This window comes from Anas platyrhynchos, chromosome 4, assembly GCF_047663525.1.
Source record: "Anas platyrhynchos isolate ZD024472 breed Pekin duck chromosome 4, IASCAAS_PekinDuck_T2T, whole genome shotgun sequence".
Lineage (NCBI taxonomy): Eukaryota > Metazoa > Chordata > Aves > Anseriformes > Anatidae > Anas > Anas platyrhynchos.
Window position 1 is genome coordinate 73820720 of NC_092590.1, and position 24325 is coordinate 73845044.

General features: G+C 49.1%; 1 protein-coding gene across 8 annotated transcripts in view; it reads right to left on the bottom strand.

Moving 5' to 3' along the window:
- Positions 1-24325, bottom strand: part of REEP1 (receptor accessory protein 1) — a 65826-nt gene that overhangs the window by 32324 nt on the left and 9177 nt on the right. For 6 of the 8 annotated variants that reach the window (XR_011809282.1, XR_011809283.1, XM_072037876.1 and 3 more), the window contains exons 1-2: positions 21962-22065; positions 104-176 (exon numbers count right to left, since the gene is read on the bottom strand). Coding sequence is in view for 6 of the 8 variants with exons in the window: in XM_072037876.1 (XP_071893977.1) it covers positions 104-176; positions 21962-22050 (162 nt within the window). In the remaining 2 variants the exon portion in view is untranslated. Of the gene's footprint in view, positions 1-103; positions 177-21208; positions 21397-21961; positions 22066-24325 lie in introns of those variants that run through there. The other 2 variants (XM_038178468.2, XM_072037877.1) reach the window with 2 other exon arrangements.

Sequence of the window (24325 nt, forward strand, 5' to 3'; positions counted from 1 at the left end):
GACTTGCGAGCTTTCCCAGAGTCCAGGTGACACCTTTACAAGGTGATCAGGGGCAATCTTAGAAAACAAACCCTGCAGCACAGCCCCAGATCCCATTACTCACATATTCTTTGATGTCCTTCGATTTCACGGCTTTGTAAGAATAATACGCTGGGTAGAGAGTGCCAAAGATAAGCCTGGAAAAAAAAAAAAGAAGGATAAAAATAATTAAATTGACTTCCTCTCAGACAGATATTATTATTTTTGATTTGTTAAATGTATTTCTTGCATTAGTAAAAAATGTTTGGACCCACTTCAAGCTTGAGTGCACTAAGTACAGGATAGGGCTCGTTTTGCATCATTGCATTCAGAGAACACGTTGCCATTGCCATGAATTGAGGAATTCAGGTTGTTGTTCCTTTTGGAACGGTTTCTAGAGCTGTACTTTATGAGTTCCACACCAAAAAAAAGGACCACCACCACACTTTAAAAAGGGAAATGAAAAATCTGGTTTTGAAATAATCCAGTGTGACACCAGGAATGCAGCAATATTGCTTTCGGAGGCAGGACAAAACGAGATCTGTTTATCTAAAATCCTTTCAAAACCCCTATTCAAAACTCTGAAAAGCTGGTGGAGAATAAAGTGGCATCCAAATGGCACTGGCCAGAGGGTTTGAATGCTGGGGCCTTATCCTACATTTAACTTGCTAAAGAGAATAACCTTGTGCTGTTGTGTGAAGTTCATTTCAGCTCATTATAGAAGGAGGAATTTGCCCACCAAGACATGCCAATAGGATCATTCCTGAAATCTCCCCTCCTTTCAGGCGGTTTCCTTCCAGTTCCAAGCCTGCAAGGGAGGCTGTCAGCTTCCAGATTTCATGCAAGGAAGAAATAAGGATCCTTACGTTAAAAATAGCACCGCAGGGAAAAAAAAAAAAAAGAGAGATTTCTATCCTAACTCCTCTCTGCATCACTGCCTGGCTGCGTGTTCACTTCGATTATTCTCGACGTAGGCATAGGCTTGTCGGAAACGCTTTGCCCTGCCCAGGTTTTATTCATTGCAGCAGGATGATGCTGCAAAGTCTGAATTTAACAGGCTGCAGGGGAATGTTTATTGGCTTTCAAATCCCCCCCTTTCCACCAGAGCTCTTGCTTTACACCCATATGGCTGCTTGTGTCGCTTTTGGGAATGGAAAGGATCGATGCTTCAGCCCCTAATTGTGGGGCCGCAGTTGCCTTTTCCATTCTGCCAGGAGTGTTTGTGTGCCGGGAGACCCGTAATTACAGCTGAGTCCATTACTGTGCATAGGACATTAAAAATTAATACTCTGGGATGCGGCGTGCCGTTGTGCTTCCCATAGCTCAGGAAGGTATGTGGGAAAGACTGGAGTGAGCCAGCACACGCCTTGATATCCAGAGTGACCAAAGACAATCTGCCTGCTGTTCATCATGCCTGCTGTGGCAGAGCTTAGCAAAACCTGAAGCACAAAGCAGGCTTCAGAAAGGCAGCTACTGAGGGAGGGGATTCAGCATTTCACGAAGGCTTCACGCTGGTTTCAGAAAGGTTTGCTGGAAACAGGCAGCTCCGAAGCTGTTTCGCACCCACGGGGGCTGTGCTGCGTGTAAGGGTTAGTACGAATGCTCAGAAAGATTTTGGGAAACCAACTGCATTGTTGACCCTGGAAATATCATAACAAACACCGGGTAAGGCAGGGAGCAACACGCAGACAATGCCTCGATGCTGTTTGCACTGAAGCTAATAACAAATATTCCCTCCGAGTTCAACGGCAGCAGGAGCTACCCCGAGGAATTAGTGCTCCGAAAAACTCCACAATATTCCAAAAAACGGCCAAACACATCCATAATATTTTTGGCTCTGCTTAGGAAAAAATACCACATCTCTACCCTTCCTTCTTGGCCTGGCCAGGCTGCCGCATCACGCTTTTATTTCCTGCAACTCATCACCGAGTGATCGATGTTCATTTCCTCGGATTTTGGCTGGAAACAGTAAGTAACTGGATCCCAGAGAAGCAAACGCTTTGTGGGATCGCGAGACCCGGATTAGCTGCAGACAATAACCACTTGAGAAGATTCCTGCAAGGGAAGGAAACTCCGCAGTGCTTTTGCATATGCAAAGCTGGAGGAGCGGTAGCCAGACGATGTGCCCTGCCTAAATTGGAGATTGCGAGCTCGCCCGGCGTGCTGTGTGCTTATAAGGACATTCCCCGCTGCTGTGGTTTACCAGGCTGAAGGCTGCTTTGGGGAATGTTGGAGCCCAGCCTGTTGCTGCTGCAGCTTATGATGAGGCCCGGAGCCACCTCACCTCTGTGTATGCCATGCAAACTGAAAAAGAAAGATATTTGGGTGTTTCTGGAAGGCACGCGCAGGGTTAGGGAGACAAACACCTGCACACGGACACGTTCCAACGTTTTGAGGTTTACTGCCTTCACCAGGCTTGAGTAGAGCAGATTTAAGTCACACGCACACAGCAGCCCTTTGCCTCCGCCCCCCAGTTCCTCTCTCTGCTGAGGACAATACTCGTCTCTTCCCCCTCATCCAGGTTTCCTGTGCAATCAGTTATCTTTGGTGCCTGCCTTCCTCCAGCCCCACGCTCGAACCGCTGCCAAATTGCTCCTTCTGCACGGCACACACACAAACAAGCCCCATCTTTGTCCCTCCGCCCAGGCCACCAAGCCCTTCCCTGTCTAAGTCCCCTTCCAGCCTCCCCGTGCGATTTACTGATCAATATTCTCACCTTCCCCTTCCAGTGCCTGAAAAATGTTGCTCCTACCAACCCTTGCTTTGGTCCTTTAGCTGGTCCCACTCTGTCCCTCCTCTCCTTTAGCAGCTGTAGTGCCACCAGCTTCGCACTCTGCTCTTTGTTGCATCTTCTCCCATGTGCTGGACCTCCCGTGCTCCTTGTTTCTCCGTTGTGTGCCAACCCATCGCTTCTAAATCAAGCTGGTGCCTGACAAAATCACCGTGACAGCCCAAATCTAAAGGGCAGCAGCCCAAACCATGCCAATTCCAACCCTGCTGCTCCCCAGGTCCTCCTCGTGCCTCCAGTCTCCTTCTGGAGGAGCTCTGCATCTCGAAAAAGGCCAGAAGAGCAGCTGGAAAGAAATCACCGACGAGTCAGCTAATCGTGCAACAGGAGGCAAAAATCTAAGTAAAAGGTTAGCCTGCCTAAAGAGGAGGATAAGGATTAATGCTGGAAATCTTATAATCCTATTAGGCAGAGCAGCAGCAGTCCCCGATCTGGACTGCCATGTGCTCTTCTGGTCGGTGTTTGTCCAAAGGGACACAACAGATGCAGAAGGGGAAAGGAGAAGGGCGGTGAAAGCGCGTGGAAGCGCACCAGGGAAGATCCATAAAAGCAGCTAATTGCTCTGTAAATCGTTTCTCCTACAGCAAAGACAACTGAGGTTAGAAGGGGGAAGCACCAAAATACCCAAAGAGCGTGGAAAAGGAGATGCAGGTGCTCCTACTGCTCCTGCTTCTGCTGCAGCTTGAGGGGATGCTCAGCTACATGAAGAGAACCGAGTCAGGAGGAGGAGGAACTCTCTCTATCGCACCGAGCTGATCTGTGGAGCCAACTGGATTTGTTTATGCAGTCACACGGCACAGGATTGGGATTGGTTTTTGTTTTCCTTACTCAAGTTCAGCACTAAACGACACAGGAAAGGACAAAGCTTCCTGTATCGCGGGGTTTCCTGATTACCAGGGGAATACTGAAGCAACCGAACCCTTGGCTTCTCTTCAGCAGCCTCTGGCACGCTACAGGGGAGCAGCTGCAGCAGCACCAAACCTCCTCCTGTCCCACTTACCGGCACAGCCACACTCCACCCTGGCTATCACGTCCTTCCTCTTCCTCCTGTGGCTCTCCCAGCACAGCGATCTGACCTTCAGAGGCTAAGCAGGACGTGGTCACACTCCTAACAGCGCGTACTTGGGGATCGGCACCGGGGCTGGCAGGGCTTCGTGCGACATCTCGAGTGCTGATGACTTGGTGGTGCTGCTTTCCTCATCAGGGGCCTGTTCCTACAGCCACGTCCACGTAACGCTAACTTACATCAGTGCAGCAGCCACTGAAACACGTGGAAAATCTCAGCAATTCCCACGGGCACTGAGCAGGACTGAGAAAACCTCCAGGAACCCCTGTGGATCTGTATTTTCTGCACGGCAACCTGCTCTTACAAACGCACCCGCACAGCTCCAGCCGTGTCCCAAGCCAGCCAAGTTGTGTTCATCCAGTTACTGCGCCCAAACATTTGGTACATTGTCATGTTGAACGGAACAGCCCTTATTTTCCCCCAAATAACTCATGTTTCCATACCCTCAGCACCCGGCAGCCAAGCTGACCAGCTTCTGCTCGAACCCAGGGATGGACACGTGCAGGAATTGCTGAAATATTTCCTCTTTCCTCAGCATGTTCGGTGGCTGGTGCACGCTTCTTGTGCATGGAGCAGCAGCTGAGCTGTCACCACGCCAGCATTCCTGGCTGAGACCGTCAAGAAGGGTGCCAGGAGGTCCGGGTCCCTCATTATCAGCCCCAATTAATGCTTGCACAGCGCCCCAGATTAAAAATAACCGGCACCATCTCTGCGCCCTGGGTTCCCGGTTTGAATCTGACAGCTGCGGATGCGAAAATAAGCAGGGCACGAGGTCAGGGAAGGGGCTGACACGGTCACTTAGGCCAAACCCGGAGAGCCACAGAGGGACTGGGGCACGGGAAGCACCAGCTGCAGAGGAGGAGGCTCCAGGCTGGTATTCCCCGGGAGACGGCTCCTGCACATCCCTCGTGGTCATTTTGCAGCAGAATACGTCCTGCACGGTGGCTCCAGGAACCGTCCCGTTCACCCTGGGGGTGACAGCTGGCACTGCCCCCACTGCAGAAATAGCAGGAGCGAGGGCTGGCCTTGGCGCTTCTAATTTAAGTTGTTTTGATCCTCCCTGAGCAGAGCACGCTCCTCTCCAGTTAACGCCACGTTTTTTCCCTCCTCACACGGGAGGCACAAAGAGGTGAAGAGCTGACATGCTCTAAAATTCGCTAAAATGCAACACAGATGGGGAGACCTTAGGAAATATCGGGGTCGTTAGGACATTAGCACCTGATGAGTGCTGCTACAAAACCGACCAGCAGCGAAGCACCTCCCAGTGCTGACATTTCCCCCGACACCCCTCGGTGCCGTACCTTAAACCCAAGCAAGATCAAGCAGCTAATTCCCTCTTCCCAGCTATTGTTCCGGGCTGCCTTCAGACCCTGGGCAGGACAGCACCAGTTTGCACGCGAGCCAACAACTCCAGGATCTCTTTGCAGCCCTTCAGGACAGAAAAAGGCTGCGTGGCTGCCATCAAAATACCTCGCAGCTCTGTGGCTATTTTAGGAAGGAGATTTACTGCAGGTAGATGGGGCGCGAGGCTGCTCTGTTCCGCTCCGTGCTGCCCGGCCTGGTGGAGAAGGGGATCCAGGGGGGTTTGTTTGCCACCGAGGCAAAATTTGGAAGGATCTGTGTGTGGGGGGCTGCTGTGGGACCCCCAGGCTGTCGGTGGGAAGCTGCAGGCTGACAGGAAGGCTGTGTTGGCACATGCCACCAGGCCCCGAGCAGCTGCCTGAGAGAGATAGTGTTTCGTGCCGCCGCTCCTCCCCTGTCGGTCCTGCCCTTCGCAGCCCTCTGCTTCGCTCAGACGTTTTTGGAGGAGAAGAAATCAATCGTTAGCATGGGATCCTGGGAAGAAAACCTGTGCCTTTTGGAAGGGAAACGTTCTCTGCTGCGGGTCGGGATCTTCGCAGCTCCCCAATGCAGGGCTCAGCATCCACGTGCTGCGGTGTTTTCCCTGCTCAGCGCTGTCCCGGTATTTCCTGCCCTGAGACCCCGGTCCCTTTTCCAAGCCAAACAAGTGGCAATTTGAAAGCCAGCCGGTGTGTTTGACATGGGAAGGGCTGGGATTTTTTTTCTGACGCTGGAGAGGGGGACAATTATGTGGAAAAACGGCGTTTTTAGAAGCACTGACATTAAATTCCAGAGATGACAGATGGTTTCAAATCTGGTTTGTGAGTTAGCCTACAGATTTATGGTAGGCTCATGGTACAAAAAGGAAAGGGAAGAGATACATAACCTAACCCAACTCATTTCTAAGCTAAAAGGGTTATAAAACATGGAGCGCACAGCAACGAAGAAGCTCTTCATTATTTTCGTGTAAAACCACGAAGATTGTGCTGCAAGGATTATTCTGGAGTTATCTGAACTGATGCTGCATGAATTAGCACACTTAATGACACACAGGAACCCCAGTCTGGAGCATAACTGTGTGCTCTGTGTATCCTGAAACTCAGGACATGGTTTTGCCATCAAACCTGAAGTGCTGCTGCTGGCGGAGGAGATGGTGAGACACAGAAGCTCCCGTTTGCCTGCTCCTCGCTGAAAGACAGCTCTGGACTCCCAGTGGTGTACTCATGGGACAAAAAACAGGAATAAAGCATCACATCAAGCTGTAACTCGTCCAAATTAGCTGCAATGTGGTCTCCTCAGAGTCACATTGCTCTGGCTTCCCAGGGACTGACTACAGAAGCTCTTAACTAAGTGCAAGGAATATTTCAGCTGTCTGATATAATTTACAAATGAGACTGAAAGACATCAAATATTCAGCTAAAGCCATGAAAAATGTTGATTTCTCATGGAATCACAAGCAGTCCAGGGCTACCAATGGTTCAATCCACTGACACAAATCAAGCAGGCTGCTCTGAGTGCCACAAGGTCCCCCAGCCCTCCACAAGTTCTGGATCAAACATTTGGAGAGACCGGCCACACAGAAAACACGCGGGACCAACCTTGGTCCTAAGCACTTTGTTCTTCCAGACCTGGGCATCTGACTCCCAGTTAAGTTTAAAAGTGAAAACAAAGCACGAAACCCCTTTAAAACTCCTCTTCTCGCTTTGATAATGCATTTCAAACAAGGATTTCTAAGTGGTTTATAAATATCAGTGACCTGAGAAGCAAAGCAGGTCGCACACTCATTGATTTATGATTATTTCTATTTAATTGGGGTTTTATCTTGATTTTAAACGAGAGGGGCAGTGACACCCACTTGAAACTATACAGAAAATATGCAAAATAACCAATCCCAAACTCCGAGACTGTAGGAAAACTAAGGCAAGATGACCGCCCAGGTAATTTCCCAATATTCAGACCGCCTCGGCCCTGTTATTAGCAGTGGCATCAGAATGCCAGGTGCTATATTTAACAGCGGGGACATTGCAGGGAGTTCACAGGCTCTGCAAAACACATTTCTTCCCGGCCCAAAGACACGGCTCGGTATTTCTTCGGGCTACTACAGCAGCATTTTAGGGAGAGGCCGGGCACCTACCTTTTTACTAGGACCTGCAAAATTTATAGAAAATATAAGAAAAGAAAGAAAGGAAAATGAAATACCGTCATGCAGCTTGAAAAAGACAGACTCCCAGTGTTTTCTCGTCTGCATTTAACAAGAATTTCTAGTGAGGATTTAATAGAGTTCCTTCCTCTAGGGTCATTTCTCATTTCATTCATCCTTTTTAATCCTTCCATTTTATAGGGATAATAACAATGTCTTAATGAAATGCATATTGCAGCTGAGATAAACAAGGAGGGAGAGATCCCCAGCTGGAGCTAAGCTGATACAGAGCAGCTTCCAGTCAAACCCGAACATAAAGGAGAGGAAATCAGAAGGAAACGAGGCTCTGCACCGAAGCCACCGATCACTAATGAATAATCAATCAGAGCTCCTGGCGACACCTCCCAATTCAGCTTCAACTACCAGCAAAATTATTTGTCTCTAATTAAAATAAATTAGAAGGAAAATGATTATTTAGTGGATGACCTGAAATCGCAGTGTTAGGGTTCAGGGTAACAAAATGGGCTCTGCACACACAAGGGAGCACAAGGGTACGTGGGGGAGCCCAGGTAACACCCAGCACCCCTAATTGAGATTGCCTCGACAAGAAGTCGATGGGACAGGCTCTCCAGAACACCCTACAGCAAGTTAATTTCTACCTATGGGGATATGAGACTTATTATGGGATGCATGGGCAGACAGTGGACTAAGGCTCACCTGAGAAACGAAGAGCAAGCCAACGTGAGGGTGCAGAAGCACCCTGTTTAGTCTTGTTCCACATCTTACTCGCAGTCAGGAGGTAAAATACCCACTGGATCTCCTCGTTTTCTCCCAAAAAACATAAGGGATGGCTTCAAGCTACCAAGGAGCTTCACTGTTAGGGCTCAGTAGAGTGTGGGAGGGTGGACACCAAAAAGAACCAGGCTCACCCAGCACCCACGGAGCAGCACAGATCCCCTGCCAGATCCCTGGCAGCTCTCCACAGATCCCCTGCCAGCCGGACAGCTTTAGAGCATCCTCTCCAGGATGCAAACAGCGGAACAGATATTGAAAACGGCCATCCAGCAAACCACCTGGAAAACAAAACCTGACAGCCAAGGGGAACGCCTGAAGAACAGCCCCACGTTGTCGTCGTGCTGGGGTTTAACACGGACTCGTTTGCCATTAGCAAGAGCATTAAAAAAGGGAACGAGGGAGCTAAAATGAATATTTATGAGAGCTTCTTGCTTCTCTCGTGAGCTCGAGGAACAGCGAGATTTCCCCTTATCTCGACTCTACACATTTACAGTGTGAGCTCTCATGTCATTTGCTGGGCAATGTCACACAAAATGCAATGGCTTTCTGGTAATGCAGGACCTGCCACCAGTCGGGAGGTCACTATCAGTTTATCCACTTGCGTGCCAAATGCCACAGCCCGTGGCGTGTATTTGGAGATAAACCCACACGTTCTTTCTTTTGCTGGAGCTGGGAAGCCCACAGCAAGAGTTAATTACCCATGCACGTGCCTAATAGCCATGCTGTGATCAGTTTTTTAAAGGATCGGGGCTGTAATGTCCAGAAAAGCTTCACTCGAGCAGAAATGGGATTTAAAGGACTTCCTTAAGTGGCTGTCTCCAGCACAGTGTCTGAATTCGAGCTTTAGGAGCTGGAGAATTGCATTTTCCAGGTGAAATGCTGAAAGGTGAAATGAAACTGAGCCCGAGAAGATTTACACTCAGCATTTGGAAAGGGTTCACCTGTGTTAGTAAGAGCCCAACTCCACCCCCCAGGACTTAGGAAGCTTTCATTTCTCTCACCTACTAATGCTAAGAGGATTTTCAGGACTATAGCTGGGTGCACAGCAAGACCCCAGGCACAGAATTATCAACGTCTTTAAAAGCCTCACCCTCCTCAATGACTTCTCTCCAAGCCTTTGGGAAATCAGGAAGTTCAGCTGAGTACTCCCCAGCTGGGACATTCACCGTGCAGCACTCACAGGCCAAGCGTGCATCTGTCGTGCCTTTAACTTGTCTGTTCTGAGCAGGAGATCACCACTTGGTCCAGCTTGGAGCACACCAGCACAGTGTGTGGGCAAACACCTTGTGCCTAACACACCTCTCAGGAGGAGATGCAGCTGCAGAGCCTCTAAAATTCACCTCTTTCTCTCAGAAATGCTTGCATGTTGCCCAGAACCACAGTAAAAGTTAGTAATTTCTGATTTATAATCCACTTTCCAGGTACATGTGGCAGATATAACTCATGTGGTTTGCACAGGATTGTGCAAAATACTTTTATTATTTGTTCAACAAAGAGTATTGATGTACAAATGTGTACATTAAGGTAGAAATATCAGAACGTAGACAAATTTCCTCAGCACTCCAGGATGTTTCATAAGATACAAAGCTTCTCTTCTGAGCCTTGGCATCTCTGATCTCTTCATTTCTATTTAACTTCCCTACCTCATCCACAAGTGAATATTTTTCTGCCATGAAGAGATGGCTCCCAGCTTCTCCCAGATCTTTCTAGCTCATTAGCTATCTCCAGGTTTTATACTTCTGGACCAAGAGCTGATTTCTTTGTTTAATTCCTACTGTTTTCCTACCTTGTCATAGCTTCTCCCAGTTTAAACACATCCCTGTTACACCACGGACTGTAGATTTCAGTCCCTGTAGTGTTCAGTCAGTCAACATTGGGTCTTTAAATTAAAGATAAGACAGAGGAAGGGGGTTCCTTCACCTTCCACTGATTTTTCTAGCACTACTGCTATTCATTTGCATTATGGCTTATAAATTTAACAACTGTCTATTACATGAAGTGCAGGAAAAACTTCACGGTGAGGACAAGCACGAAGCATCTCACAGCACTTCATCCTGAGACCTTCACCACATCAACTGCAATTCAGAGGCTTTGCTTCGAGAGATTCCTAGGGTGAAAATCTTTAGAGAAGCCCAAGATGCCATGTAGCATTCAGAGATGATGAATAGCCACAGGTTCCACTGACCTGACTGGAAATTAAATGCTTTCCCCCCTGGAAATCAGCAGCTTGGTCACGGCCCAAGTGGAGTCAACGTGAAAGTTGGGAACAGAAGGTGCAGTTGTGCAGCTCCCAGGCTGTTGTTCTGTGCTGGGCTTTACCACCTCCATCACCACGCTTGGGTGAGCTCTGCGAGCCCTGCTTAGTGCTTGGGTCCTGCCAACACGTGCATTTCTTCATTTAATCTCAGCAGGTGATTTCTCGGAAGCGCTTAGAGGAACATCTCGGTTCAGAATAAATTCACAGACTTAATGGTTTCCCAGAAAAGAGCATGCAAACGCTCCTGCAGATCTAGAAGATAAATCAGAGGACCTGGTGCATAATATATAAGCACGCATTATAAAATGAAGGGGTTTAAATCCAGTCTCAGGATTTAGTGCACGGTTTTGACTAAGGTTTTTTTAAATGCTTCAGATAACAAGATTGCTACCCAGATATTCAATCGTCATTCTGACAGAAGTTGTCGTGTTCCCATTTGCATTCAGTTTTGCTCTCTCACTTCTTGCATATTCCTAAATTTTAGGCTGTGGTTGAGAGCATTAGAAAAAAAATAAATAAATAAAAAGCAGTGTATTGTACAATTCAGAACAGTGAAGGTTTCGGCATAGCGACTTCACCTTCTTTCCCTTCTCACCTTCTCTTCCACATATGTAACTGGCAGCTGGCAGCTACTCAGAACAAAACATGAAATAGAAACCCAGGCACAGGAGCCAGATGGAGACTTCGCAGAAATAACTTTAGAGGAAAGCAAAGGGAAAGGCAGGCAGTGCTCCCAAGTCCACTAGAGAAATTTCAAAGCAAGCAGCTGCTGGAGAAGGCAGCTTGTGCTTTTTGTGGGAGCACCCACACTGCTATCTTATCTGTGCTTCTCCATCGCTCCTTATCCATTGTAACGTGCTGCTCTAAATGCCACAGCCCGGGGCTTGTTCTCCTTCCCAGACAAGAAGATTCACACAGAAGCACGACCACAGCCACCCTGCGGGAACAAAGCCCTGCTGTTTGAGGTGAAATGGTGAATTGTTTCGACGGCAGCGTGGGGCTGAAACGTGCCCTGCGAACTGGCTCTTTAGAGACTGCTCCCATTTATGGACTGACAGCCTGGATGGAGGGTTTCTCGGTTGCAAGAATCTACCTAAAGCACAATGGCGTTTTGAATGGGGATCTGATTTGTTACAGCCAAGTATCTGCAAACCGCAGCAGAATAATAATTGGGAAAGGAGAAGGGGCTATCCCAGTGGCTGTACGGGATGTCTGAGTGCAAAAACCTCAGGGCACGCTGCAAGAAATAAGAGGCAAACTCTCTAGTCTATATATAAATTCTAGAGGAGGGAGAGGGAGATGTCGTACAGAGCAGATTTACATGGGATTAGCTACGAATCGTACACAAACCACAAGGAAAGCCAAGTAGTTTAGGTTTCAGTGCCATGTAAAATCTGGCACAGTCTTTACGCACTTAGAACGCACGTCCTGCCTCGTGGAGAGCAGGGAAGATCTTCAGCTCTGGCTCTGTGCCGTCTCTCAACCAGCTCTGCTCCTTCTGCACTGATCTAGGAATAATCTGGAGAAACATGCGTGGGGTTTGTATCATCAGGGATGTCTGTTGCAATAAATCCTGATGATTCTCTCAACTGATTTAAAAGGCGGTCGCGCTCCTCCCCGTCAGCTTTCAGAGGGTACCAAAGCTTTTTTGCTCAGCAGTGAAGCTCCATGGAGAGCTCCAGATCTGAAGCCACACGTGTCCTGATGACAGCCCTTGGGCTGGCACACCTGATGGGCTCTGGTTGCTGAAGCACAAGCAAAGCTACATGATAATATAGTGATAAAATTGCCAACGCTAAGGGGAAAGAAAGGACAGGAAAACCATCCTGGCAGAGATATATCGCTTGCTGTCCTCAGCCAGCCACTCCCAAAGACAGTTTCCCTTGGGGCTCAAAAGGAACAAAAGCCTTCTGCTGTCCTGAACTGGCCGATTTCCACCACGTAACCCCCAATCCTCCAGGACCCAGCCGGCATCCTCCTTTCTAGGCCACAAGCACAGCCTTGGGATGCTCACCTGGGCAGATTCCCATTGCTCGCTGCCCCAGCTTACACAAGCCGAAGCCCTCGTGTTGCCTTAGGAATAAGAAAACGATTGAGGCTTGCACTGAATCAGCATTTTCCAGCTATTTATTCCCTCTGTCTGCAAAACATCCACCCTTGCTCCTTTCAGGTTTACCACAAGCTAGGACTGGGAATTTTTGTGGCAGTTCTTGTTAACATTTGGCAGTGCATCAATTAGTCTAACTCCACTGGCAGAAGGGAGGACCTGCAATTACTGATGAACTGATTTGTTTCCCTTGCTGCTACTTTTTTTAGACCACGCTGAGAACTTCTCTATGAAATCCCACCTTTTCTGAGGTGTTCTTTGGTTGATGTCTTCGCGTTTTGCAAGAATTCTGTACTCTGATCACTCTGACCTCTTTTTTTTTAATGCATAAAATGACGCACTTACCGATTGCTAGACTAGAGACAAGGATTTGGTGCAATTCTTCTCTAAAAATCTCCAAATCTTCTAAGTGAATGCGTGGTTAATCCATTACCTCTAAGTCTGCAGGTGCTAGACTGTCATTAGATTCCCATCTAACAGCCAGCTGTAACACACCAGGCACAAGGATCTCAAAATGCGACCCAAATATTGATGAAACAAGCTTTATCTGATGCTGTGAGATGGGAGAGTACTGCCATAGACACAATTATAGGCAGTAAGGCACAGAGATTTTACTAGATCTGTTCAAGATCACCGTGGTAGTTTGTGTTGTGAATATATGTAACTATACATACCTATAGGTGTGGATATTTCTATGATATATCCATAGAGGGATGATATACTATGACAGGATCATTAGATCATGCTTTCTTCCCAAAAGAAGACTGGTTGAACTGATTGCAGTGCGACAGCTACAGGAAGAGGTTAGCACAACATTACAAACACAAGAAAATGCCAACATTCGTGCAGGGAGCTGTTTACTTTTATTTCATTGTCTGTGCTTTTAAGGTATCTGCTTTAAGTAACAGCTTTCCCCGGGTTTGATCCTACAAGAAAGACCCTTTCTGTATATAGGACAGCAGCGTGTTGCCATGGAAATTATGATGATCTACTTAAATTCAACAAACCCAGCCTTGTGGGGTATATTCTCTTGAGCATCTCAGCTTAATTATTGATGTTCTTTCCAAATAGCAACATCTCTCTGTTTGGACTGAAATCTCTATAAGCGGAGTGAAAACAGTGAACCTGGAAAGTGGAATCCTTTGTTCAACTGCAAAACGGCTGCAGGGAAGCCAGGGAAGATGCAAACAGCCCCCAGCTCAGAGGATGGATCTGAAGGGAGAAAGCCTCATTTCAGAGCCTGTGTCTGTTACATCCCTGGCCTCTCTGCTTTGATTTGCAGCCATACCAGCTGAACAGTGCTTTGTGTTTGGTTTTGCAGAAGCACATGTTCAGTGGAACACAAACGCTGACCACCAACTGGTTTCCATCCAGCCACCCATCTCGCGCTCATCCTCCAGCTCTTGGGTTTCCCGTGTCAGCCTCCCACATGTAGAGAAAACTTCTGGCCATCTAAACAGTTATCGCTAAGTCTATTTTATAGGTTCCAACTTAGGAAAGAATTAAATAACCTGCCCGCTTCCCACAGGGAGCCTGCAGCACACCTGAACCCAGACTCTCGCTATGCCCATACAACACCTACCAGACAGCTCCTTCCCTCCTCCCTCACACCAAGCCAGTATTGCTCATGAGCCTCCCTCCAAAACACCAGGCAAGAAGCTCCTTCCAGTTTCTGGTTTTCTCTAAAAATACTTATTTAGAAATTACTAACAAAGAAGAGAATGAGTGAGCTCAGCCGAGCTGAATGAAAGGAGGCACCAGCATGAACTCGCCAGATCAGAAGTGCTTCTGGGGTGGGAGCTGCGGCTTGCTGCTAGCACCGAATTGTTCCGTAGGCTCCAACGTTGCCTTGGCATCCCTGGGACGTGTCCAAAACAGCAGAAAATTCCAGACGTGAGGGGCATTCCTCCTAGCTCCTCACAAATAGGTTCTTCAGTAACTGTTTGTGTCATCCTGTAAAATTTGCCACTTTGCAAAGCGAAAGATTACTCCATGGGAGAGGAGGGGGAAAGGCAGAACGCAGCCTTATTGACTGGCTGATTGATTCCTCCTTTGGAATTGGGTGATTTTTAATTTATCAGCAATTAGTGCATTAATAGGAAGGGATGCAGCAAGCAAGTGGGCAGCATTAGGAGAAACAAACCTTTACTGAGCGCGACACCGGGCCAGTGCCGCCAGCTGTCCCCCGTCACTCCTCAAAGTCAGCCTCCAAGTTGACATCAAACCTGCTTCCATATAAGTGTGTCTCTTCTGAAACATAATGCTTACTCTTCGTTTCTTTTCACTGTACAACCTTCTTCTCTCCTTTAGTACCATCCCTGCTCTTCTTCAGGCTAGCTGGAAGCTCCTGGCGGTCTGCAGATCCCTGCTTTACCCCCCAGATCAAACTAAAATCCCTGGTAGATCCTACAAAATGTGTCTACAAAAAGAAACAAACCACTGAAGATGCCTGCTCTGTGCTTCACACCAAAATGACGGAGTTGTTTTGTGCACCGCTGACTTCCCAGTCCTGGCATGCTGCTCCTGGGTCCTGGCTGCAGGATTAGTTATCTCAGTCCTCTTCAGGAGCACACAAATCACGGCCAGACAAACCCCACTTTTCATTGTGTTGCTTCTTCTAGTTCCTTCTCCTCACTCAGCTCACCACCTGTTTCGCCTGTATTTCAGTGATTTAAATGAGGAGCTCCTCAGAGCAGAGATCTTGTCTCATTACACGTGTGTGAGATGCCAAAACTGACCATGAGCACTGTACCAGTAACAACGTCACAGCGAAATCATCTGGGAGTTTGGGATCTTAAATGATCTGCCTGGAAGGCACAGTTGCATTTATTCAAGTTATTGATTTTTGTATTACCTCAGAACTTGGGAGAACCAAACTGAGACCAAACCCTATTGCCTAGGGTGCCACACAACCTAACTGAGGGTTCCCACCCTCTAAAAAGCACAGGAGTGCTAACAAAAGGACGTGACACCTTCTCTGCAGAAAGCAGCATGTGATTAAGCTCAAGTACACGACGATTAAAGTGAGATTTTGCCAGGTAAGTGCTTTGCTTGATTACTCACATGCTTCCCTCCACTGAGCCATCTCATCTCACCAGGAGCTACCCGAAATGTGCTGAGCAGCCCTCACTTTTTGCTATGGCCAGACAAAATGAAATCTAGACTCGGATCCTCAACGAGGACATAGAAGAAACCGTGTCATACGATGGTTTTACAGCAACCCAAGCTGGCCACCACTCCTGCAGTGCTCTCCTCTTCACCCACCTTTTCGACCAGCCTGAGAGTTTCCACGCTCCCAGCGCTGCCTGCTGAAAGCAGAGAGGCGAACGCTCTGCTCGGTGCCTGGAAGCAGGAGGTGTGATTACACACCCTCCTTTATCTTCTCGGTACAGAGCGTTTCCTTCTGGCCAAGCAGCTCTTTACTCAGCAAATTACCTCTAATGGAAGCTTCTTAGGGCTGTCTGTCTCCCTCCGTTAACTGCAAGAAGAGCATGGAAGAGTTTTTTCCTCAACCTTTTTAATCCCTGGATCAGCTGAGCCTTTGAAAGGAACACACAGCTCGTCTCACATCACACTGCTGCTTGAGGATAAATGATATGAAAGTCACTTGGAATTCGTAAAATGTTGAAATGTGAACACTTTACAAAAACACTTCATAAAACCATAACTCAGTAGTTATAATTACAAACCTTATAACTTAAAATATAGTAAAAAAATATTAACACCTGATTAAATCGGTTTATACAGAACTAATAACTGCCTGCAGGAGGGGTTCTGGTTCACAGCTGCAGCCCTTTCGTGGGCTGCCAGCCAGCTGGAGACCACAGGTGGAGTAACCGGCACCCAAATCTCTTTGCTGAGACTAAGGAACCAGCTTTAGGTAGTGGGATGCCTGACGATATGGAAGGAAACACATCATTATTCAGCAGATTTAAGCCCTTGGTTAACTGCTTCAGGTAGCTTCTATTTAAGTCTGTATTTTTGCTCTCCCACAACCCTTAGAACAAGCCACAAACCCAGCGCCCGATTCTCTTTCATTAATTTCTTGCTCGAGGAGCGCGGAGGAAAGATGCTACCCATTGCTACAGCTTTTCACTCGATCTGTCTGTGCCCCGGTGCTTTTACAAGCAAAATAACAGTAAAAACCACACAGAGGGGACAAGCCTAAATTATCACTTGGAAGTAGTTAAACACAGTGGAATGGAAGAGGTCCCGTAAAGGTAAAAGCCTGTATTAGGACAGCTGCAAAGGTCAAGCCCCTCAGCTCCAGGACACGACTTCCAGCCAGGTAAAACATCCTGCCTCACCAAACCAGGACCGGTAACATCTGTGATGGATGCATGTGCACACAAGACAACCTTCACCTCTGGGGCTCAGAGCATTTTCAGCACATCTGCGCTCATGCAGGGAAATCTGGGTCACGGCTGACGAAGCAGGCGGCAGCGTTACCCCCTGCAGCACACCAGGGACAAAAAAAAGTGTGGCACCTGCACTGGATGCTCCTCTGTCAGCTTGTGGGGCCAGCAGGCTCTGCCCCTGAGGGCTGGGGGCTCATCGTGCAGAGGGAATGGAGATGTTGGGCTGCAGGATCTGTTTTTGAGGGCTTGCAGCACAGAGCCTGTGGCTGTGTGCCTCTGGTAGAGGACCCAGGTTACCATTTTCTGCTGCACTTTGTTTCTCCATTCATAAATCTCCTCGGGCCTCCCCTACGCATGAAAGCAGGAGGAGGCAGGATCTGCCGGGTTTCTCCGTGATGGAAATTCATTCCTGATGTGTGGGTTCCATCCACGGCTCCCTCAGGCGCAGGGGGGTTACACCAGCTGAGGATGGGGGTGGCCGATCTCACCCACCCTAAAACAGTACCACGTTTTAGGAAGGAAAAGCTGAGAAGTCGTGATGGGAGGAGATTTCCCTCATCAGCTCGAAGAATTCTTTGTGTCCTCTGTGGTTTTGTTCTCCCTATTTCCAGCGGCAGCCAGACACCGGGCTACTTCTGACAGAGCCCCAAATCCCCGTTACTTCCCCATAGGACTGGGACTTCCCAGGGAGCACCTCTGAGGCTGCCACCCCCTTTCACAGCAAACCATAAGGGACCAGAAAGGCCCCTGCTGACATTTTTCTTAAAAAGAAAACAAATATGGGGGAAAAAAAAGCGTAATTAAAGCGTGCTAATTCACCATACATACATTTGCAATGCGCTCTTCAGCTCTTCACGGCAGGAGCTCAAAGGCTGAAGCCACACAGCACCACCGCGTATCGATGACCTGTCAGATCCTGCCTCATTTCGCTGATGCCTCCTTCCTCTGCCATGTCTTCCCGACCAAAAGGCTCTCCGGAGGCCTCGTGAGGCACCTGACTCCCACGAAGCTGGACCTGTGCTCTGTACCAGCCCGGGCACAAGAAGCAAGTTGCACAGCTCTTGGACAAGAATAAAACTGCCACGTTATTCCCAGGCTTCCTTTATATACGCCACTTCTAACTCTGAAATACTTCCAGACCACAGCCAAAGGTGTAACTGAGGAAACCGAAATACAGGTGTGCCAGGATGTCCCTGGAGATGTACACAGAGAGGATGAATTAAGAAGGGTTTGTAATTAACCCCTGATGCTGTCCCATTCCAGTTACTGTGAGAGACAAAGCAACAAATGACTCCAAGATGCAACAACTGCACTTACAGGAATCCCAGACAGCCCTCTGTAAAAGTCATCTGTAACCTGCCACCACGAGAAAAAAACAAAACAAAACAAAACAAAACACGCCTGGACTGCAGCTAGGCTGAGACCTGAGGTCTTCAAAGGAAAAGGTGTCCAGGGATACGATTACATTTTTGTTTGGTATTTGTATGGTACCCAGAGCAGATCCTGACAATAATAAAGTCTTCAGCCATAGCAGTGCTCTAAAATGTCTCTCATTCCCCTTCTGGAGGCTACCAGCCATCAGTTCTGCTGGAGGACAGAACAAGCACGCACCCCCGACCAGCATTAGTGCAAAACCTAAGCACCAAACGACCTCAGAGATGGTTTGCAGTCAATTGCCTGCCTTCACACCGAGGTGGCGAGGAGCCCTCCTCTCCTTCAGCACCATTTTGCAAGCAGAAATCACCAGGATTGAGACAGCAACAATCAAATCGCGGGTATGCCGATGCTCAAACCACCACAGCAGCCTGCTAAGTAAAATATATCCAAGGCCCACATGTAAAAGGGCACTGAAACACAGATCCGCTACTTAAAAATGATAATAAATAAATGACACAGATAAACGACGGGGATAATGGAAGTGACAAAGCACTCAGGAGCCAAAGCTGAGGTTGGCTCCTGAGTCATATCAGCAAATCCCCACGGAGATCAGCGCAAGCCCTGAGAGCAGACAGCAGGATTCACAGCGTGACTAAACCACGCCGCGCCACCTTCCCTCATAATCCTCATCAGCTAACGAGATTGGAGGAGAAAATCAGCTGAATAGGCATGGGCAGGAACAAAAAAAAAGCCTAACCAGGTGGCTCTGCACAGAGCGGTGATGGATGAGCCGGCGATTCGAAATCAGATTGGATAAATGACATCTTTGTAGCGATCCTCAGCTGAAGGCAGTGTATGGAGAGGAGTCCGTGGCCTCAAAACTGCTAACCCAGCTGCAGGCCTGTGCTGCGGTGCACACAGAGCACGGCTTTCCAAGCCATCTTGTGCTGTCCCCATTCCCCGGGCTGCGGGAGGCACCGGGCTGGCGACCTGCAAGGAAGGAGCCCGTGGGGAGCTCGCAGTGGCCACCGCCTGTCCTTGTGGTCACCAAAAGGCACAGCAACAGGTTCTCCTGTGAGCAGCCCTTGCACTTGACAATATATTGGCAGTATAAATGATGAAATTAATAATAATAATATAATAATAAAACAATTGTATTTTCCTCTCTAAAGGAATCCCATAAGGGCTCAGAAGACCAAACTGCCAGGTAACCTCCACCCATACAGATCTGCCCAGCCCAGAGGGCTGTTCCATGTCATGCAGCCACCCAAACTGAGGGGACATCAGATTATCTACACTCTCCTCATTTTTTTTATAATATTACTGCCCAAAAGTGGCATTTTAAGCAACGCAGCATCTGAATTTCCTGCTGGGGTCACAACAAACCAGCACCTCCTGGCGCAAAATATCCCCCAAGGCTGGGTATAGCCAAAGTGGTGGTACAAAGGAAGCGCTGAGCGAGCCTGGCTTGCACAAGATTCCCTTTTAAATTATGACTGCGGCTACCAAATGCCCAATATTTAAATCGCATTTTCGAATTATTATTTGCCATTGACATTCAGGTGTAACAAACAATCGGTACCGCCCTTTGCACAGCTCTGTCAGGCTGTGACACGCTGCTCAGATGCAGCTGAGGAGCTGGGGAGGGTTTGTGTGCTCAGCTAATTACCTGCATGCAGATGTCAACTGCTCTTCGCCCTTTCCCTATCTGATTTTTATCCCGTCCGTGTGCCTTAGATGAAATCACCTGAGTGCGTGTGTGCTACGGCACGTTCAATTATCGTCTCTCTTTAGACACTCCTTGTTCAGAGGATTACTTGGATGCATGATGACAGCTATTTGCAAAGAGGGAATCAGCCTCGTAGGGAGGAAAGGAAAGCAGCCACGGGCAACGCACGCTACACCTTGTGTTGCTATCAGCAGAGATATCTGCAGGTACACTGCTCATGTTAAATCATTGAAATATTTCAGATGCTTTCTCAGAATGAAGTGCAAACCCCAAACCGACCAACAACAGCTGCAGCTGAATCCAGACCATAAACCTCCGGGGGTTAAATTCACCTCTAGAAAGCCCCAAACCTTTCACACCCAACAACATCTCTGCGATACGGAAAGGGCTAAAATCAAGCCAATTTTTTCTTTTGATGCTTCATGTTGTAAGGCGAAAAAAGGAGACCTTGCAAACGCCTCCCTGGGGCTGTGCTGCTGGTGCAAGCTCACGGCATGTCTCTGCCAGACAAAGGAAAGTGGCAGCCCCTCGCTGATCCTCCGCAGTGCCTTCTGAGCACGACGTGTGCTGGGCTGGTGCTACCAGAAGGAGAAAAAGGGGCAAGAGATGGCCGTGACTGCGTGCCCCAGCCACGTTTGCAGAAGGCAGCATGTGTGTGTGTGACAGCTCGGCCACCCCGCTGCCCCACCTTGCGCACAAACCTCTCGCTCTTTTCGCTGGCGGCACGGAAAACGCCTTTTTTCTCCCCGAATCTCTCAGGCAGCTGAATGAATGGCACACCCCGAGCTCGTTGTTGTGTTTTTTTTCCCCCCCCTCTGGTTTCCTGGGAAGGATTTCCAGGGATATTTTCTCTTCCCAGGCAGCGGCCGGGGCGATGCTGGGGGACAGGTGCAGGGAGCCTCACGCTCCTCGGCTGCGGCTGGGGGGGGGACACTGCGGGAGGGAAGGGAGGAAAAAGGGAAGGATGGAAGGGAAAAGGGAAGGATGGAAGGGAAAAGGGAAGGATGGAAGAGAAGGGGAAGGATTTAAGGAAAAGAGGAAGGATGGAAGGAAAAAGGGAAGGATGGAAGGAAGGAAAGAAGGGAGGAGGGAAGGAAAGCACCAACAAAGGTGCCCACAAGCTACTGCCTCCCCCATTCCCTACCTCTGCGACCCCAAGGGGCCGTCGCTCGCCCCCTCCGCCGTGTCCCCAAGCTTGTGCCCCCCCGGGTTTTCCCCTCCCCGTTACTCACACCACTAGCCTGGAGATGATCCATGACACCATGGCTCTGCTTCTCCCGGCTCGGCCCCGGCTCCTCGCCCGTCGCCGGCCGCCGCCCGAGTGAGGGGAGCGGGGCGGGCGGGCTCGGCCATCCGGCCCCGCAGCCGCAGCGCAGCCTCACTGGGGCCCGGCCGAGGGGATTGGGGAGGGCCCCGGGGCTCCGGGAGGAGGAGGAGGAAGGAGGTGGAGGAAGGAGGAGCCCGAGCCCGCACCCCCCCACCCCGCTCAGCACTGCTCTCGCTTCCCCCCTCACCCCGGTGTTTGGAGCTCCCGGTGGGATGGGGGAGGTTGGGGTGCGGGGGGCTCTGATTGGGGGATTTTGGGGGGATTTGGGATTTGGGGATTTAGGATTTGATCCAGTAGGGGCAGCCCGAGCTGGGGGCACAGCCCCACTTCCAAGCGGCTCCTGGAGCCCCCCAGGAGGAGCCCCCCAGGCTCTGGGCAGCCCCTGCCAGGCTCCATCCCTGGCCAGCCCAGCAGGGCTGCCTTGTGCTCAGGGGGAGCTCCTGGGCTCCAGGCTGTGCCCAGCGCCTCTCAGCCTGGCCCCTGCTCCCTGCAGCCTCCCCTCGGGGGTTTAGGGACACGAAGGGGACCCCCTGAGCCTCCCTTCTCCCAGCTCTCCCAGCCTGTCCACCAGGAACACGCAGCCCACCAGAGGGTGGCTCAGCCATCCTCCTGTCCATCTCGGCCAGGGGAAGCTCACCTCGCAGCACCCAGCCCTTACCCAACACCTTTCCTCTTCAAAGTCCTCCCTAACGAGGCTCCCGTCAAATCCCACGTAGGCTCTCTCAACCCAATTCCCACAAAATCCATAGTTTAATAAAAGCTAAAGCTGCATCACGGGCACACGTGAAGTTTGGCACCTCCAGAAGCGATCTCCCAGGTGGATCCTCAAAAAGCCAAGCACCTGCAGCACCACGAGGCCCCAACCTCTGTAGTGGGTCCGTTCCTCCACCAGAGGGAACTTCCACCCCACGCTGGGCCCCGCAACAGGCTGCCACCTCCTCGCCAAAGCAGCATTTCCAGGACAAACACCAGAATTTGCTGGTTATGGACAAGCTGGGAACCACAGCTGGGGTTTGGGGCCACCACCAAACATCCCTGCCGTGGGGTGGGCTGTTGCTACGAGCAAGTGTCAATTAGACATCCTCTCCGACAAAATTGCTCTCTGGAAGAGCTGCTTCTCTCCAGAAGAAGCCATCAGGCCATCTAGCCCAAAGCCTAAGGTGGTGAATCACCCTGTAGCTGTCTCGCTGCTATACCATAGCCAAAGAGATTCTCGGAAACCTGTTATCAAAGGCTTTTTATGTATCGGGATTGTTTAGCGTGGGATTTTAGACTGGCAGTTGGCAGACGCTCCAGCACGTTATGACAGCTAATGACATGACGATATCAAGTAGATGGCACAGATCTCTGTGCACAAATGTTGGTGTAATGAGGGTAAGCAGGACACAAACCCCTCCTGTGCTGCCGCTTTGTAGCAGCTGCCAGGACCACTACCTGATGGTTGCGGACTGATTTTGGGCCTCAAAAAAATGCAGAAAGAGGGGTAACAAAGTAGGTCTGGTGATGGAAAACCTAAGGAGCCTGCCCATGGGAACGCACAGGGCTTTGCTTCAAGGGCTGTTTGGTAAACAGAGGGTGAAGGAGAGAAATTAAACTCTGCCGAGTCACCAGTGGAAGGGTGACAATGCCCCCTACCTTCTCTTCACGGGCTCTGTCTTAGGATAAGTCACAGCCCCATGACTACGCGTGTGATATTCCAAACAGCCTGCGAAGAGGATTCCTTTGCTATTACGCTGCCTGACACAGTCTGTAAAGAAATAATGAAGAGACACAAGAAGAGTTAAAGCTGCAGGGATATGAATTAATTTCCACAGCCAACTGCGTGGTGATGCCACTTGGTGCTTGATGGTACATTTTGAAACTGCTTTGGAAGTGGAAGAAGGTCAGGCAGTAAAAAATCTTAGGCAGATTGCACCAGTGGATGATTTCAGCTCTGTTGGCCAAACACAATAACAAAATAAAACAGCTTTCTAAGGGATGGGAGAGCCACCAGCCCGGCCCTAAACACTCTGTAGCCTCCTCTTAGCAGAAACTGTTTTTCTCGACGAGTTCACTGCCTCCAGGGAAAAGCTAGACCCCCAAAAGCACGATGAGAATCAGACTCATTCCTCTTTGGCCCCAAGGAGAGAGGGTGTCAGCCTCACACAACCGCCAAGCCATGACAAGAAGAGGGACTAACAGATATGTGCAGGGCTCGCAGCAGGTTACCAGATCCAGAAAAGGTCAGGAAATTGCCAGTGCAGAGAGGGGGACAAAGAATCCTTCAACAGATCAAACCTACACGAGATTAGACAATTCTGGAGACATTTCAGAATACCTTGAGATGAGCAGATGACCTAGTTAGGAAACATCCCCAGGCACAGAGAAAAATACCAGACAGGAAACCTGTGGTGATGTTTAGGTGCTGAGGTTCATGAGAAGAAAATAAAATAATAAACAAAATGAACACAAATATAAATAAAATAGACATGTACCACCCGTGCATACTTATCCTGTACAGGATGGCTATGGTACCTAAAAAGTACCAGGAGAGGAAAGACAGTTTGATCAGGAAATAGACGTTCTGCAACCCATCAGAGATCGTGTGGATATGTTTGTGGGTACGTAGGTATGGATGCATATACACAGAAACATACGTACAGGTGATATATATACATACACACGTATATAGATACATTTAGCCAGCCTTTTGGAAGGGAGATGTTTTCTTCTCGGTGATCTCTTCAATTTACCTCCTGAATTCCACTTGCAAAAGGAAAAAATAACCTAAAAAGACGACGTGGACATTTAGAGCAAAATCCAAGAAGAATGCAGGTCCTCAATGCAACGAAAAAAATGCCTGTGTCTAAAACTACAGCTCCACACCAACAGATATGACTAGGTATGAAAGGTTAATAATGCTCTGCGGGGAGCACTGTTAAAGCATGAAGAGCCAGTCAGCATTTCCTGGCTGCCATTTCCAGCCTTCTTATTGAATTACTTGCTTTAGAGCCATGGCCATTAGCAAAGAGAGATTAAGAAA